At 38.9% G+C, this 19,577-nt stretch overlaps 1 protein-coding gene across 1 annotated transcript in view; it reads right to left on the reverse strand.

The window, feature by feature from the left end:
- robo2 (roundabout, axon guidance receptor, homolog 2 (Drosophila)) overlaps positions 1–19,577 on the reverse strand; it is a 240,866-nt gene that overhangs the window by 220,529 nt on the left and 760 nt on the right. Inside the window, exons 2-3 of the mRNA XM_041073359.1 lie at positions 18,937–19,110; positions 16,864–16,980 (exon numbers count right to left, since the gene is read on the reverse strand). Of these exons, the coding sequence (XP_040929293.1) occupies positions 16,864–16,966 (103 nt within the window). The 5' untranslated portion in view covers positions 16,967–16,980; positions 18,937–19,110. The remainder of the gene's footprint in view (positions 1–16,863; positions 16,981–18,936; positions 19,111–19,577) is intronic.

Genomic DNA, 19,577 nt, shown 5'->3' on the forward strand with positions numbered 1-19,577 from the left:
TACCAAGTACATCTCAATTAAGGAAATTATCATTTTTTTCTTTGAACATTGCTTAATCCAGTTAAATCGTCTGAATTTTGTTATGTTCTATACACTTACTGCTGTTACTGCTAAGTTAAAGCATATATACTGTAAGCATTTTGGTTGCTGACTTTTGGAAGTGTGTGGCTTATTACACAATGTTGGCCTCATTTATAATTTGCATGCTGTTGTTATTTGAACTTTAATACCCACAGCAAATTTTGATGATAAATGACATGGCCATATGTTGTTTGTTCACACACAAACTCTGCAGAAGCGCAATTAATCAAATTAAGCTGAGAAAGTCGGGCTGATTAATTATTATGACATTAGATAAGAACATCAAATAAAAACTGTGAGGCTTGGCAGACAAAACATGCTCCAATGCAGATGAACATTACCATATAGGACATATATATTAAAAAATGGACATAGTTGTTCTTTGCTTTTTAATATAAGAAAATGAGAATTTAACACTACATGTATATTTGGCCTGTCACATACTGTACACTTACTGCTGCGTGTTGATCAGTGTTTAGACAGTCTGAAATTAGACAAATGTATCTGACATAAACATCCTGCATGAGTTGACAGCCTGAAATGAGAATCGAAGGTCACAGAGCACATACTGTACTGTACTGTAAATACTGCAGGACAATGTGGAGTGCTGGACAGAAAAGAGCTACATGATTAACCCTGCACTTGTGAAAGGAGTCAGAGAATCAGGGAGAAGGTGAAAGAGAGGCGAAAGAGTGACAGCAGAGGAGTGTGGGAGAGGGACAGAGGAAGTGTCAGTGTTGCTTTAGAAAGCAAAGCGAAACACAGGCTGACAGGTGAACCCATGAGGATCCACCAGCCTACATCCAGCTGTCAGTGAGAGCTCATCTGGCACCAGCAGAGCTTATGTGTCAAACAGGAGAAAGGAGGGGCGTCCCTGCATATGGCCACACATGTACAGCTGCGGCACGGCCTCATACTAAGCAGCTTTAATGAGCGACATGTAACAACAACAGAGGACACAAGGACAGAGTGATTATCATTGTTCGCATGGTGGTGTTCAGGGGTGGCTTACTTTATGTCCTCCTGAATGTCTTTTTGGAGAAAAGACACGGTTTCAAATCTCTAGACCAGTTCAATTAAATAAGCCAAAAAATAGCAGAATAAAGGACATTGGAGAGGTTTGTAATTAAGAAAATAATATTCTGAGTGAGATTTGAAGCAGCTCATTGTATTAGCGCTGTCACTGTCTATTTAGGTGTATGCAGGTACAGTATTGTGTGTGTGTGTGTGCGTGTGTGTGTGTATGCTGTTTGATGTCACTCACCATGTTTCCAGCAGAGGGGGTTCTTAAAATTCACTATCATCTTGATCTGCTACATGCCTTTCACCTTGCAGTATTTGCTACTACAAATTGGGGGCACCATCAAGCAAGCCTCAAAGCTCAAAATCAGACAATAACAACAGGTAGTGTAAACAAATGTGCTTTTAAGTTACATTATGTGTCAATTCAAACAAGTTCTAAAATGTCTAACTGTTATGTAGCTATATGTATTTACCATACCGCATTTGACATACAGTAAACTGCTATGAAGGAGAGCCAACAACAGAAACATGAAGGTCAATTCAGTGGTCAGGAATCTGAAGCACTAGTCATGGATTTCAAGCACTGCCTTATCAGCTAAGCCTTCATTTTTATAAAGTTCGTGTCCATTTCTCTACAGCCCTTTAGTTCCTATCACAGTTTTAAGCAGACTGCCTTTATCATGTTTGATAGAAAAAGGGTTGGTTGTGCTCTTGTAGCTGGTTAGTTCACGCTTGACAGCTGGCTGAGTGGGCAGCAAAGTCTTGCTGACTCTCAGATTAGATGTACAGTATATGCATCAGCACCCAGCCTTGAGTTCACTGTTTATTACTTCAGTAATGACTATAATTCTGCTATTTTGCACAAAAAATATGAAGTAAAAGATGGGTAGAGGTGGAGCCTCAGAATATATTTTAATTTCATTCCAAACCCATCATGTGTATATTAAAACTAAAGATTTGGGTCCAATATTCAATGCATACATTCACGTTTGTCTAGTAAATGACAATAATTATAAATATTATTGACTTATGACAATAGGAATTTTCAAACCTATAATGAAAACAACACTTTTGAGCAGTAATGCATGCAGGCACAAAACACATACTAAAGCACTTTAGTACTTTAAGAGTAAATCTTCACATCCAATGATTATACAGTAGTTATATTATTTTGAAAAAGCTAAATTAAATATTCTCTAACTTTATATGTAACCTCTTGTTGCATGTGTGACTAGGTCCTACCTGTTTAGGTACTTCTCACATCAATGTGTTTTCAAGCAGTGGTGCTGTAGAGGGCTCTACAAATGTTAGCTGCTCCTGTCCCACCAGATACAGTAAGTGAGAATATTTATAAATGAAACCAGTCCACCTAGTAGAAGATGCTAGGTAATGTAGGGGATAGCAACAACGGGTAAAGTGGCAACTGCGTTAGCCTGTGTTTCTCCTCCAAGGTGTGATTAATTGCGTGTATTGGACTAATCCTTCCAAGCAGCTGTGATACAGCAGGTTGAGGATGTGGTAAAGCTCTTAATGTGTTTGAAGTTGGTCAGCTATGAAACCTCTAGCATGTAAGCAACAATTATAGGATCTGTGGGTACAAGCTGACTCATCTGCAACAGTAAAGGTGACAAAGACTTTATTTGCTCTTAATGTGCACATAATTGCAGGTGACTGCTGTTCTGCTGGTTTCCTGCTCCTCCATCCATACCTTTTGAATACAGTATGCACTGTAATTGTTGTGAGTCTCCTCCCAACCTCAGAGGGCGGCACTGAGTAACTGTTTCCTTCCGGAACATCATTAACTTGGGGACTATTTAAGTGGAGGATGGAGACTCCTCCAGTTGTCAGTGTGTTATGGTGGACTCTCAGTTTGCATCTGGCTTCCTGTATGACGGTTGGTTTTGTGTTTAGTTTGGATCGTGAACAGCCCTGTTATTCCTATTTTGCCTACTCAGTGCAGCGACCTATTGTGTCCTAGTTTTGTTTGGTAGTGGCTTCTGTTTTGTATTATTCCTCTGCCTAGTTTGTTTGGTCCTGTTTCGCAGTGCGCCTCAGTTTAGTTTATGCACCTTTTGCCTACTCTGTAGTGACCCTTGGTTTTGTGTAGTATAATAAATATATCGTTTTGTATTCTGCCATCCTCGCCTGTTACTGCTTTTGGGTTCTGCCCTGTCTGGTCTTGGGGTGTTTGTAACAGTAATGCTTCCCTCTGAGCTACATAACATATAATACCGTAAGTCCCTACATGATGTACAGTAAGAGCCCCCACCTAAAGCATTGTACATACTGTACAGTTTTAAAGACATTGAGGATGTGACTACAACAAATTAAACACCTACATTAATGAGTGTTTTTAAGTGTGATATCATGGAGACCCTTACTCTCCTTAATGCGGGTTAATTCCCACACCAGAGGAATACAAATCAAACGCACAGCCTGTCACGACGTGATAACATCATCAGACTCAGCAAATCTGGTTACACAGGTGAATCTGCCATCTGGCAAATAAATGGCCCTTCAATGTGGGAGACAAAATCAGAAACATTTTGATGCAATGAAGAAGCAGGACAAATTCAAAACAAGAATTGTGTCTCAGCCAAGTCAATAGTGGTGATGGGGTCAAAGCCTAAAATCATCACCTTTTTATGAGATCTCAATTGTTGTCCAACATTACAGAACTAATCAGTAATCCATAGGCCTGCACTTGATTGGTCATACTGTTCACATGTTGTATTCTTAGCAGTACAATAGATACATTTATTAAAATATGAAGGGCTGACCAGTTTCAACAAATTACTGTACTAGCTTTTTCAAATAATCAAAATATTTTTAATAAAATTTAAATCACTTTAGGTCAGTAGAAGCAAATGTCTGCTGTCAATTAGAAATATAATGTCAGCTTGAAAAAGTAATTTCCTGTGCTGCCAGCCCTGATCAATCTCAGTCCCACTCCTGTGTAGAGGCTTTTCGACTTCCATGTTCAGGTGTTTTATGATGTACAAGGCTGCAAACATCTCCAAAAACTGGGTTGTTATGCTGTTGATGCTCTGCTCTCAATGCTACAAGATTATATAGCAGACATGGGAGCAATGAAGGAAAGATGTCATATGGGAAATAAGCTGCAGAGGAGAACTATGCCTGAAGTCAGTGTAACAAGAAGCAGCCAAGGTTTTTTCGAACCAATTTATGAGCAGAGCAGTCGGGATTTTGAATTACCACCCAGAATCTGATCTTTCAGACCACAGCATTTTCAGCGTAGCCTGTCTGGACATGACAATGCATGGACAGTTTCAGTCTTCTTTTATTTTATAAAACAACACCTATGTTGGTTTTATTAATACCAAACACTGCTGCTGTGATAAGTATAGTCGGCTGGTATATTTTTGTACTTCCTGCCTTTATGGGCCATGAATGTGCTTCACACCTGCACTAGAAGATGCTGACTTGTCCCACTTTGTGTCCTACCTGAAGAATTAACTTCTATTTTAAAGCATTTCTCTGACAACTCCAAACTTACTAATAGCACACAGCACAATCGTAACAAAGTGTGTCCTAAAACCTCTGCGAACCGTTTCCTAATTACACCAGGGAGTAAAATCCAATATATGTAAGTAATAAAAGCCCAAAAGTGCAATGCAGCTACAAACAGATACGTTTGTCTTACAAAAATCACCATTTTTAGATTATATTATCCTTTTACATAAAAAAGGACAGAAATGGGTCCAAACAAAGCAACATTTAGTAGTGGACACAGCAGTATATATCAACATTCCTCCTTAAGAACCAACAGGCATCAATGGTCAGGGAGGCTCTAGGGGCATTGAAGCTGCAGCCCTATAAATGGCACTATAATCAATAGCTTCCCAGGCCACTTGTTAAAAATGCCATTTCCATCTCCAAGTCGCTGAGAGGGCCCTCTACCAGGAAGGAGCCACATATCATTCTCTCCAGACAATTGGCAGGATGAAAAACAGGGGACCACTGTCACTGACCAATATTGATTATGAGTGAAAATGTGATCATTTTGTATTAACTTGCACCTGGAAGTCCTGTTCTGTCAGTCTTTCCAGTTTCCACGTTCTGTTTAACAAAAAATATGCATCATTGCTCCTTTTAGCCTGAAGACAATGAGGTAAATGCCAATCACGAGAATTTAATCGTTTTACCAAGGCAGCACGATGATGTGAATTAGATTAAAGCCCTTATTCAACACATTTGTTCATACTTGAAAGATATTTGTTATTGCCCCTGACAATCTGTTTCAAAGTTCTAGGCTTGACATTTGAAATATCAATTTCTGCCTATTAGATTTGTCCTGAGCAATAGAGATAACATGGGAGAAGAAGAGACTTTGCTATCTCAATGAAATGTCCAGGTCTATAAGGTCTACGTCAGAATAATTGTGCATACGTAAAACAATCTGTTTATGTAGAACATACTGAATTGAAGCTCAGCGATCAAGATTACAACATTAATAAGAAAATCTTGGCTTGTGAACCATGCAAGAAGGAAAGAAGGAAGCAATTAGAATCAGTTGGGCATAATATGTTACACAGACAATGAAATACAGTTACAAAGATGAGAATTTCTGGAAGCCTGGTCTACCTTGTATCCACCAGGATATAATCATATATGTTGTTGTTTTTCTCTCAGAACTACAGCCCTCAGATTTAACAGAGCACACAAATTACACACAACAAAAGAACTTCATTCTTTTGTTCCACTTCAACACTTTCCCTCCACAGCATATGTAAATCATACTGCAATAAAGGGAAGAAAATGACAAGAAAGACTGAATATAACTGTGTCAGCATGACATGAGAATAAAGGCATTTTCATTGCATGAGCCGTCTTGTCTCAGGGCCTTCTTACTGTAGCAAAGATATGGAGTTTCATAATTACAACATAGCCCTCAGACAAACTGCACAAACCTATACCACTCAGGTCTTATTGAGGGCACCTCCTCAACAAAAGCTAAAAAGTCATAAGTTCTGCCCTATAGGAGAAAGGCCTGCAGTGTTTTATTAGTCTGAGTGTTTTTCCGACCATTTCCGTTTGAAAATTCAATAAATCTGTGCCAATTCTCTTATGCCATCACATTCAAACTGCCTTGTGCAGTTACGCTTGCAGGCATTTTGTCCCGATCCCAGACACTGGCTAGTCAGGCAATGACTACACAAGTGATATTACATCCCGTCACATATCACAGACCTTATCAGGCTTCATAAGCACTTATATTCACGATGTAACACATTAAAGAGAAAAAAACTAATATCTTTTGTTTGTTTCAGAGAAGAATCCATATGAAAAATGTAATATATGGACTTTATTGAGGACAGAAATATTGTGTATAACAGTAAACAAAAGCAAAAATAATTAACGTCTTTGGAAAAAGAGGTGTGCATGCAGACTTGGAAACAGAGTGAAGCAATGAAAAGACAGAAGATGATAAAGCCTAGAAGGACACAAGGAGGACTTTAAAATTTTCAGAGTTCAATCTTTCCTCTTCTATCTGTCATGGCTGTGTGAAATTGCGTTGAAGCATGCGTGGGTGGAGGTGCCAGCTCTGACAACAGTCAGGTATATCAACTACACAGTCATAATCCCTCTCAGGCTGCTGGGGAGCCACTGTACTTGTCAGAGTGCTGCTCCATACAAATGCACTGGATTACCCAGAGTACGGGTATGTCACAAAACATCACGCTGTCAATTTATCAAACAGCTGAAAATCAGTGGAACTGTACTGTACAGGTTTGCTGGTAAATTTCAGTATACCGGAAAAAAGCCTCTAGCAGTTTAGGTTCAGGATTGCTGGCATTTCCACATGTAAGGATGACATACACAGAGGGAAACAAAATATTGTATGAAAAACAACGTATCCATTAATGACAAAATGTGCAAAAGCTTCGCAAAGTCTTAAGGACAAGAGTGACATTTCTTGTGGCACCAGCATCCAGCAACAACATCATTTGCTTATTTAAAGTCACCAGTGCCTTCAGGGTGATCAGGATGTGCTGTTGGCTTAGTTTTCCCAGTTTCACATCATAAAAATGCTTTAGAATAAGTTCAGAAGTGTAAACAACCAAAGCAGTGAAACATTTAGTGTAAGAGGCAGCTACACCTGCACGGGCCTCTACAGCGAAAGTGGGCAAAACTCTGTCTTTTTGATGCTGAACAAGATATGCTGCAAAAATGCAACTTGACACAAGGGTGAAATGCACTGCGCACTCTGGTCCCTTGTTTGTTGCGTGATGCACTGCAAAGCACCTGTAGCTTTAGACCAACATCGCATGCATCTAAAAGCCCTTCATTGACAGTCACTGCACGTCTCACCTACTTTTAACTCAAGGTGCCTTAACTGTGAAATATCCAGAGCACACAAGCACTGCACAAATGCTTGAAACCAAAGTTAATTAACTCATCCCCAATTCCACTGTCACGCTGCCTCTGCAATGCATATTGGATCCATATTTCTCCAGGAGACTTTTACAATGAGCTTTCCTTCAGCTTTCTGAGCTTCTACAGCAAGTAGTATGGTAGTTTACTGTTAACCATTGTTGGTTTGCGGTAGTGTCCCAAGGTTGTTATGATGAGGTTATAATATGTGTGTGTGTTATAATATATATTGAGGTTATAATGTGATGGTATTACATGAGGCTTTGGTGGCTGAGAGAGAAGACGAGTCAGATTGCAGCAGGTGAAAACACAAACATTGACTAGTGGGGGGGTGATCAACTCTGGCACCACATACTAAGTAAGTATCAATTAATAGCTTAAACATTGTTTAAAAAAAATCTCAGACACTATAAAAGTCTGGAAAAGGTCTTGTTAAAGAAAAAACGCTTATAAGTCTTATATTATTCAACAAGGCTAAAAGAAAAATGAACTTAGATGAGCCTATAAAACAACCTGTAGTCAAGGAAATCCCCACTATCAAACTTCACAAGTCTGCTAAAAAGTTTGAAATGAATAAATAACAATTTAAATTTTAAATTTTCATTGTTCATGAGCAAAGTCTTGGCTTTAAACAGACGCACAAACATTACAATGACAACACTATCAGCAACGCACCAGCATCTCATGAGCCCATCACAATCTGTGACAATGAGTTCTAGCCAAGAATGTCAGGCTCAATCCCTTTTTCCTCTTTTTTCCGTTTTGCTTGGCGTGCCACTAAGCAAATTCTAATTAAACAATCAAACCCATGCAGTCCCATTCCCTGTCTGTCCTATTGACTTTGTCACAGCACTCATCCTCTCCCCAGTATAAAGGCCCGTGTCTAATGCCAGGCGGGGAAAAGGCCTGTTGTGACACACTGTTTGTCCGTCTAGCTCTCCTCATCTCTGAGCACAGTCAGCATCAAAGAAGCGCACTGAGCTCTGTGAGAACAGACCAAAGCTTTGAGTGCTGAACTGAAGCGAAACTGCTGAGCTCAAATATGACTGAAGTTCTGTGGCAGACGTGGGTCTCTAAAAGTGCCTTTCAATAAGTTTGTCTTCATGTAGCGGAAGCAAGAAATTAACCATTTGACACAGCACTACGCTCAACAGGGTAAATAAGTATCCAATGACACACAAGTAACAATGTCACACGCTACAATCTCAAAAATACTTAAATTACATAAATCATTGTCATCACCATTTTGCATTGCATTTTTGTTAAACTGAATACTGGTTACTGTAAATAATTTAGGGAGTTCAGCAACTTGTAACTGAACTGGTTTGTGGATTATGTAAAATCAGTAAAATGCAACAATAACAATGACAATGTCACCAAAGTCTTAAGCGAGTTACACGTGAAACAACTACAGTAAGCTCATGTTGCGTGTCAACTACAATGACTGAATGAGAGCAGAAACACTTGAAAGAAGTGAAGCAAAAAAAACTTCTTTTTTTTTAAAAAAGGGCAAGCAAGTGTGTTCTGTTCTGTTCTGTTTTTATTTAAGCTTAGACACTAGGAAAACGGGAACATCTGAAAAGGAGGCTTGAAAGTGCTAAGATGGAGGTGTTATCGCTGAAGATCAAGGTCCCTAAGAGATTTATACCACACAGTCATGTAAACAGTCATGGAGTTTATTTCCCACAGGAAATCATCTGCTCTGGTCAACTCAAAGTACTAAGAGAGAACCTGTAAAGCATGATCTGTGTTTTGAAGGTCTATCATTTATAGAATAGTTTTGGTATTGACAACAGGCACTGAGCACATCTTGTGTCATTTGTAAAGTCGGAAAGTAATGGCAAATCAAAGGTCAATATGCTCTCAGCTGTGTGATGTGGTGACTGTGCTGTAACAGTTTGTAAGAACACGCCACAGTCTTTGCTGACTGCATCCCTGTGCAATCATCTCTCAAACTTCATATGGAATATTTGTATTATCCAAAAACTAAAAGGGCCACAATATTTGATTTTAGATAAACACAACTGCCACGCTTTTTATAAATTGGCTTCTCTGACAACAATATTACAGCCAGTCTGTCTTTTTAAAATTTCTGTTGCAGCACAAAAATCTGTTTATGACTATGCTCGTGTGATCCCACCCACAGCCCATTTGCCCAGTAACATTTCAACACCACAGGTTTTCGGATATGAAGCAAACTGGCAGGCAAACGCAGTGAGCTGCTGCCACAGAAGCAGGCAAGCACACTGGATCAACAGAGGCAGATTCTACTAGAACTAAACATCCTGAGCAGCACCGTGGCCAGACACAGAGGAAACGTGGGTGAATATTGGAGATGAAGACAGCTTAAAGGATTTTAAGATAGTTGGCTAACAGTTTAACACTGACTTTCAGCTAGGGTTAGATAAAGTAGCCTTTAGAAGACTGTCAAAGCAACTACAAGATACAGTACAACAAATGTTATGGCAATAACACTTGGAACAGACTATGAAATAAATATCTCACCATTTTAATACTTTTGTAGCAGAAATGCAGGTTGTTGTTGTGTATGTACCGTCTGTAGGGCTGGTGTGAACCATGTTTCCCTGTCAGCTGTCATCGTTTCTCCTACAGCACACAGCGGTTGCAGACCACACCCTGTCTCTCTCAGCAGTGGCACTGAGTATGCACACGTGCCAGCCCTGGGCATCGGCAGAGAGATGAGGTAGAGGGCTGAGAACACTCAGTCCTACTACGCAGGATGGATGTTTCCCATCATGCAGCTCAATCAGCCGCCCAATGATTCATTTCACAGACACTTGGGTAATTATAGGAGTCTGCTCTTCACCTCTGGGGATAAAACTGCATGAGCACAGCCAAGGTGGGGAGCGGGGGCGGGTGGTGGTTGGCAGAGGTAGCAAAGACACATTGAGAAGTGAGTGAGTGGAAACAAAGAAACCGGAATGACAAGTATGAAGACAGAGTAGGAGACAGAGTGAAATTCATTTAGCTGATGTCAATGATCTGGTCCAGGGATGACAGTATTTTAGTGACTCTACAATAAAGCAAAATCATCACTGATGTCTGAGCCCCACAAACCATTTACATCTAATGTGACAAAACAAACTAAAGAAATTAAAATGAATTTAAACTATTTTTATGAAAAAGGGTCTGTATAGTGATGAAGAAAGACTAACAGGAGAACACAGATGCATGCTCCCCCTACTGATGAAACCACTGCAATTTACACCACACCCATACCATGTTCTTCAGCACAAGATAAAATATTGAAAATATCAACTTGGGCCCTAACATCCATTTGGTAAAGCTGGGTGGTACGCTCTCTACACGAAGAATGATTCTCTTTCTGAAACTAGCAACTAAACAGTGCAGCTGGGGGGAAAATAAATTTCCAAGATTTTCATGAATTCAATAGTGTTTAGTGAGTTCAGTGGAGTGTATAAAACATTGATTTGGATGACAGTAATTGCATGGAAAGCGTGTGCTGAAAAAAATAAGGCAGTTGGAGTCATTTCAATCGTTAAGCAGAGGAAAGATGTAAGAGAGGCCATTGATTCAGCAGTGTTTGTTTCCAAATGTGAAGTATTCATAGTGGATGTGTATTTAAGCGTGTCAGATTGAGTTGGCTATCTAATGCTGCACAGCCGCCTGTTTATAGCTGTTAATAACCAAGAAAATCATCTCCACATGACTCATGAGGCTGTAAGAGTTTGAACGATAGGCATCTGTATTACTGTACTAAATGTAATATTAATCAACATCAGCAGTCAAATTCACACTCTTGAAAACTTGAGACACATTCATTTAAAGACACTTTGAACAATAAATGTCCTGCAATAAAAACATTACAGCACAAAAGGATTTTAAGGCAATATTAAACAATTATTACTGTAAATGTAAATGTAAACTATTATTATATATGTAAAATAAAAAATAAAAATAAAATATTTACAATACTTTAATATGCTTAAAAGTAAATTGAACTGAATAGAGTGTTGCTTAATTGGAATTTTGATGTGTTTTATTACTGCATATATCGGATAGAAGAGCAAATTATTTAAAACAACAACAATTTAACACTCAAAAAGAGCATGTGGCACCAGAGCCTAATTGGTTTGCATAAAATTGTGCAGATAATAATGTTGGATTTAAGTCTATGTAAAAGATTGCTCTGAACTGAGAAAAAGGGGTCATTTGATTTGTTTGCTTGCAAAGATCCTTCTTTTAATTATCTGCAATAGTCTCAAAACCTTCTGTTTGAGATTCCATGTTTTAATTCCCAGAGCCATTGTTTCAATTACGGTATACGGCATAGTAAGGTGTACCTGCTGTTTCCATTGTATCTGCACCTCCTCCCCATACTGTACCAAACCTCCTTGAGCGTTTTCTCTCCATGTTGTGACTCTATTTTTCAGAGCCCCAAGTGCTGTGTTCAAAAATGTGATGCTTTGTTAGAAATTCCAAGGCTATGGAGAGCAGGTGCAGAGCTATTGTGACAAGCACAATTTATCGGCTGCTCCCAAGCAAGGGAACACATTCAATAATGTGCTGGGAAGATTAATCCATCCCCCACACCGGGCTGGGCTCACAGGGTGCGGCGACTGAGGTAATTTACACATGCAGGTAGCCCAACTCAGCAGTTAACACTTGGAGTTGTATAATACCTGCATATTAGCAGTTCCAATCCATTTAATTACAATTTAAACTTTCCAGCCTGACGATACAATAAATGAAAACTACAAAGCCGCGACACAGACCATTCATTATGAGCTTCTCCACATTTTACTACGCTGTTGATTCTTGTATATTCCATACAGTAGATGACTTATCAAACACCATTCTTCTTATAGGCTTTACTGCATTAATTACTGAATTATGAACAAAGATGAGTAAACTGACTGAAAGCTTTACAAATAAAAGGAGAAGTCATTGGCAAGGATGTTTCACCAAACCTATAGAACTTCCAGAGATAGATGACAAGCTACTCAGTAGCACATCATGCTGCATATGCGTGGATTTAAACCACAGGGGTCCTTGCTGAAGGCAACAGTGCCATTTTCTGCTCTTTCCATGAACAGATAGGAATACGGGTCGGGGGGGGGGTATCATTGACAGACTGACATGATGTACAGCCCTGTATAATCAGCTCTCAGCCCCATTAATCTGGGCAGTCTGCAACACTTGATGAGGCCGTGATGCATTCGGTGAAAGGTCCCTCCCTCAGATGTCACATTGAAGAAGAGAGTCGGTGCTACCACTGAAGCAGCCGCCGAGTCACACAGCCACACCCCTTACAACAGCGCCATCACGTTCAGAGGACGAACACTCAGATGCTCAGAGGACATCTGGAGTCTTCTCACTCTGGCTGCATAGCTAAATATATAATCACACTGGTGGTGAGCACAAAGAATCTCAGCTGCATATTCAGCATCACCTGCTGAAAGCACAGGAACTGGATCTGATTTAAAAATCAAACAGTTCTCCTCAATTACTGTATGATGCAATGATGTGCCTAAAACCACAATACACAGCCATGATAACTTCAGGATCACAATAAGAGAATGAGCTGGGCTCTTCTCAAGGGAGAAAGGCCATTACACAAAAATAGAGGTCATGTAGGATGACAAGACTGCTGTTTTAATTTTTCCCTTAAGACCAAGCAACCCACAAAAACATGTTGCATTAGAGCTGAGTGTTTTTAATTTAATCTAACATACCATGACATTAGAAACAGCATCTAGAAGCTGAGAGATACTGTACAAACACACAACAACTACAAAACCTTGTTCTAACTGTATCTTAAACTTTAACATCCACATTTACTCTGTTGTGCCAGTCATGGTAAGATATTCACTTCCCCTCCCTTGATTTCCTAAGTTCGCTTGTGAGTTTGTAAATTTATTTCTACTACTCTCCTCGGGTGGCTCTGGGTTAGAGTGTCACCTACATACAATAATGTATTCAAACCTAATTTCCTTGTTATTCTAAACTTCTCCAGGGAGACCATTTTAAAGGGCATAGTCACATAATACAAACTTTGTGTGTCACAGTATATCATTTTGCTACTGAACAATGAAAGGAAGAATTAATGTCGCTGCCATTTTAATAAAAAAGAGGTGCTGCTACTGGAAAGCAGGACAGTAGATAGTTAGGCTTAATGGGCCTTGCTCTGTGTAGGGAGTCAGAGGCTTTGCCTGTGATATAGTCCACTGGGACTCAACTCCCCTTATACTGTACTGGGCATTTGATGGACCATGGCTTTTATGAACCTCTGTAATATTTCATGACCCTATACAATAGTAAATCAGACCAAAGCAGATAAAACGCACATCAGCTACAGTCTAAAATAAACACTAGCACAAACCCTTCTGGCATGATGTTGTTGGCTCGCTGACATTAAGGTCATCATAATAAGCAAGCGCAGCCAGGCATCCTAAATGAACTCTCTAAATGCTGGTTCTTATATGATAGCTTTCAGAAGTCATTTGGGTTGTAATGGAGCCACACCCCACTGTGCTCAGTTCTTTTCCTGATTGTCTACAACAACCATGTATGAGTTAATGAATCTTACACTGCTTTGACTCTAACTATTCAATACAAAAGAGACAACCAAGACTGAAACCATGTACAGTACATGTAGATGTGGAAAATGCAAAAGCACATTACTCTATGTTCCGCCTGCTTAACAGAAATGTCTAGTTATCACAATGAAATTTATGAAATGCATTTTAAAATGACAAACGCATAAACCCTTACGATAGACACAATACACCTACACAGGGCAAATCCAAGTAAGTGCAAAATAGTTTTTCAGGTGAATTGCAAACATGTTACATGTTCTACTTTCCTTGTCCTTTAACACATAAAAGATCCCACTTTAAGAAGGTACTGTAGGCTGATCTACAATTATTAACAAAGCAATAGTGCCATCTAGTGAGACGTGCTGGCTCTTCGGCTGGCCAATAGTCTAAACACTTCAAAAGCCAAGAAAAGTCTAGTTCCATGATTAAAGGGGAGTTAAGAAAATAAAAGAGTAAAAAAGACTAGTTAATGACTTTAACGTTGTCATTAACTTCTTAATTTCTGTACTTCTAATACATCTAGGAGTAATAATGTCAATGCCATAGTTAATAGTTTTGTTATTTATATTGTTGTTTTGTTCTAAATATCTAACTTCTGTGCAATTTTTAATTTTATCTTTTTTTATCTAAAATGTAAGAGTAAAAAGTCTATTGGGTTTTTTTGGTAATCAGTATCAGTAAATAAAAATAATTGATCTATGCCTTATAATAGCAAAGGTCTAATGTCATGTGGTTCCTTATTATTGTGTCCTGTCTTTAAGGTTTTCACTGTGACTGTGTGCCGTCTATCGAGCTTTACGCAGGTGACTGGATCAACTAAATGGCTGCCGTGACAACTGGCATGATAGTAGCAGTCATATCCTGCCTCTGTGCAGGCCCTTCAATATGTTTGATGGTATCAGCCCATATTTACTTTAGTTAGTAAAGTAGAAACAGAACAGGACAAAAATATATATCTGGCAATGTAATGAGTTCTTCAATGTCCCTGTTCACAGGTTTTACACATTTCACTGTGTAAATGTAAAACACTACACCAAATACAATCAGCTTGGCTGTCACACTGGAGTTTAATACATGTGTGTCTTCATTGCCAGGTCACTCTGTTACTCACAGATTCAATATCCATTTATTCTAGGTAATAAAAAAATCAATCTGTGAGTTGGTTGGCAGACTTCCACAGCTCCTGATAGGACAGGGTTGGCTTTTGGCACATAAGCAGCTGCAGCGCCTCCAGTGTTCCAGTATCTCAAAAATTACTTGCATATCTTTCACAATGATTATTTAATCAGAGATCTTGACTTGGCAGAATTGGTATAAACAGGTCTAGAGAGTTTGATGGCAGTTTAAATTAATGGCATAAAACTGCATCAATAGGACACTTTATTTTAGTACTTCAGATGATTCTTTCAAACAGGATGAGCAGCTTGGCCATTATAAACTCTTAGGTCACATGGGGCATGGCAGAGCACTTTTAATTAATACTCAGTCCCATGTAAAGTAGGAGCTGTTTAAATCGCCAAAGCGCCAGACGGGACATGTTGATGGAGAGAGAAAACTAAGCATCAGTAATAAAGAAGCTGTGTGCCATTGTGACCTTAAAACAGTTTAAATAAAGTCACCAGACATGTCACCATCATTAAATGGCTACAGGTAGAAAACTTGATACCAGACAAACAAGACTGCTGCCTCGAATGAATGGGTAGTGAATGTGAGGTAGTGTTAAAGCACTTTGAAGTAAGGTACACAAGTGCAGCTCTTTTATTCTGAACAAAGCAATTTGGATGATCAATTCTCAGAATGCATTAAATGAGGTAGTGCTTGGAGGGTCATCTCATTCTGCAAGCAACCAATTCAACAAAAAGAACACCAAGCATATTTGTCTGACTTACAATTAAATTTATGACAAGAGCTGTTATTAAATGTACATAGACACTGGCATGACAACTGTAAATAGTTAGATAAATCAGTGTGGTGTCTCATGGCAAACAGAAAGCATATGAAACAAACTGTGATCTCTGCACTAAATAGTTCGCCTTGAGAAGAATATCACATACTTAGGAGAAGGTATGAATCACAGGAGGCAGAAAAGATCACAGTCAGGTGTCTGTCCCAAAGACACTACGCAGTCAGCAAGAGCAGAACTAAAAGCCTTCACGCTATAATAGATGCTTATTCGTTAGTATATAAGTAGTTAAAGGGTAGTGGTTCATCTAATTTGGAGTAATTGAAAGTGATATGTGCTAAATGATGTAAATAAATCTAGCTTGAAACTGTACAGCAGACATTCTCAGTAATCATTCAGGATTCCTTTTTATATGAATCACGTGCTGCTGTGTCATTACAAACATCAAGTAAATACTAAAATTTGCTTCTGAACTCTGAACTCACCCATCGGACACAAGTCCTCCCACACAACTCACCCTGTCATCTGCCATTACTTGTGTTACAAGAGCTAAATGTGCTGCTTTCATTTCATGTGCATTAACCTTGTTGCTGCTCCTTGCCACCCCTAAAAGCTGGCACTTGTGTCGTGCATTTTTGTATATTTTGAGCCCTTGTCACTTGTTAGGGTAGCTATTCTAGCCGTGCTATAAATACGACCAGACAGAGGGAGGGATGGAAGCCAGCAGAGTGCTTTGACAGCAGAGGGCATTGTGGCCTTGTCTCGCTAGGATACAAGGTTTCAATCTGGTGTACAAATGCATAACTTACTACCTACCTTATAAGAATTACAAAAGAATTACCACAATGGGTCTTGAAATGACAGCTGAATACACCTTACCTTGACCCTGGGCATCCAGTATAGTCCCATACAGATGCATTAGAAGGAGAGGGAAGGAAGAAGGCACTCTGCATCCCACACTGTTCTGGCAGCTGGTAGCCATGGCACTATTAGATGCTGCAGAAAAAGTATTTGAAATATATAAGGATTTTCACTTCGCTTGCAAATTTCTTAATATAGTTGGTGAAAAGGTCCATTACGCAAACTGCATCATTTAAAAATCATGACTCGAGGGTTCATGGAACCAGATAGACTAGATACTGTAGATCATTTGACAGATATTTAATCCAATAAATGTTCAGCAAAAGCTGGACATATATTGGTCTGTGCAGCTATTAATAAGGAAAACACATCTTCATAAAATATATATTGGATTCTAATTACTGGATTTGAAACAAACAGAATAAATGTTGTTTATTCTTTACATGGAAAATTATGTATAATTTCTTATATAAATAAATAACTCAAAAAGAAGAAATTTGTCATTCTGTGACACATTTATATACGCTACATAAGAAATATGCCGGTCTAAATTTACTGTACATCAATTTTTAATGAAAACTTAAATTTAAAATATAATAACGCATACAGCGTTCCACAATCATACAGCCCACAGTATGAAACTGCAGTGTATTAATCAATAGTGACACTGTTTATTATGTAGTGCATATTAATTAATTAATGGTATGCAGCCTGGTCCAAATGAAGTCAAATAAAACTGGCATATGAATTGATGGATTGACCGTTTGAAAACCATTACTCAGTTCGTGGTGTGAGCTGCCTGAGAGGTAGAGTCAGGCAAGGTTGAGTTGATCCTTGTTTGGTAGATCAGACATGATTGTATATGTGTGTGCGTGTGCTGTGTATGTATGTGTACAGTATGTGTATATATATCATGCCAAATTCAAAATGTCCTAATATTTTCAATAAAATGACAAAAAATTCATTGTTGTCACTACTGTATTACTGAAGTCAGTAGTAGGAAAGCATATAAGGTAGATGTGGATAACGTTCCATCTTGTCGCTCTAGTTACTGTACTATACCGATTCAGTACAGTACACAAAGCTTGGCAAACTTTACTAGGTATCATCTTTCACTCTGACATTTCCTAGCATGGTTCCCACGGAGGAATAATCAAAAGACCTTCACTTTTTATGCACTCATTTATATTCACAACTTGACACCTAAGAAACAGATTAATTATTTGTCAGTACTGCATCACTGGACACATAAATAAAACCTATTTGCTCTGGTACCAAATACAAAACAACACAATGCAAACAGCAGCCATTATGTTTGATCACCACCCATTACATTTTAAACAGAAATCTGTAATCTCTGAATTAAAGAAGCAACAAAGAAGTAAAATCAAAATTAAAAAGCAATACAGTACAGTACAGTACTCTATGCAGTTATCAGGCATTACATTTTACAGATTAAACAAGTGAAAATGAGATACTGTATGTTTATTTGTAGCAATAAAAGTTTACAATGAAAGTAACTGAATGAAAACCTATAGGGGAAATAAACAGGCATAAAATCACAGTCAAACACTGGTGACACAACTTCAATGTTCTGTGTTTCTAATATCATGTAAAAGTCACTGTTAATAGGCCATTGTTTCCCTGAGTCAGTAAGACCTCCCCAGACATGAGGCATCATCCGTTGGTGCCAATGCTGCAGAAATAGCTGTGATGCAGAATATTGAGACAGCTGTAGAGATTACTGCATGTACAGTATCAATACTAAGTAGCAGGGTTAAATCAATATGCATCTGGTATGAGCTGAAGAAACAGATTATCGTATGAAGTCAATGTTGTCACAGACTTAATCTCCAGCTATTCTTCAGCTATTCAGTGAATTACAATCTACAATCTGTCCTTTACTATCATGATTACATTTAACCGACTAAGAAAGATCTGCCTTTCAACAACACAGGCAGGGCATAGACACTTCTGTAAATAACTTTTAAGATATGTGAAATACCTGTATATATAAAAATGAGGGTGTAATATGTTCTACAATCAATGCTAAAAACACTTTTTTCCTTCACCCTCACACCCACACAGTACCTGCTCTATATCTGCGCCTTGGAGTCCGTCTTCAGCCGCGAGCCCAGTCCCACTGCCGCCACAAGGACTTCCTCGTCCGCTGTAACCCTCGCAACTGGCACAGCTCGCTCCCTTTTCTCTGGCCAAATAGCCCATCGCACAGAGGGAGGCGAAAAGTGTTGGAAAGGGGGAAAACTGTGAAGAAGAGGAGAACGGTTAATGAGTACGAGAAGAGAAGGAAACATCTTAGCCACTTATTTGATTTTACATTCCCTCAGTGCTGCTTTTTCCCGTTTCCATTCATTTGTCCACATTTGAGCTTTTGAAGTGCAAATCGCATAGCTGGCCGCCGTGCACTCAAATCACAATGTGTGTGGAAGAGGACTGAACCACTCGCCTCCAGAAGCCATAGGCTGTGAATCCATAGAGAAATTCACAGAATGCAAAAAAGCAAACATTTCTCACGGCTAAATGGCACTTTGACACGGCAGCCTGTTAAAGGAACACAAACAAATAAGCAGAGCATCTTTGCACAGCATAAATCGCCATAATCATTTCTCCAGAACCCTTTTAAGAATAATGAACTAGTTTCTAGTGTTGCCACTGCTTGTTTATACAGTAGGTTGCAGTTCTGCTCAGTCACAATGATCTTCCAGCAGGTT

This window comes from Betta splendens, chromosome 13, assembly GCF_900634795.4.
Source record: "Betta splendens chromosome 13, fBetSpl5.4, whole genome shotgun sequence".
NCBI lineage: Eukaryota > Metazoa > Chordata > Actinopteri > Anabantiformes > Osphronemidae > Betta > Betta splendens.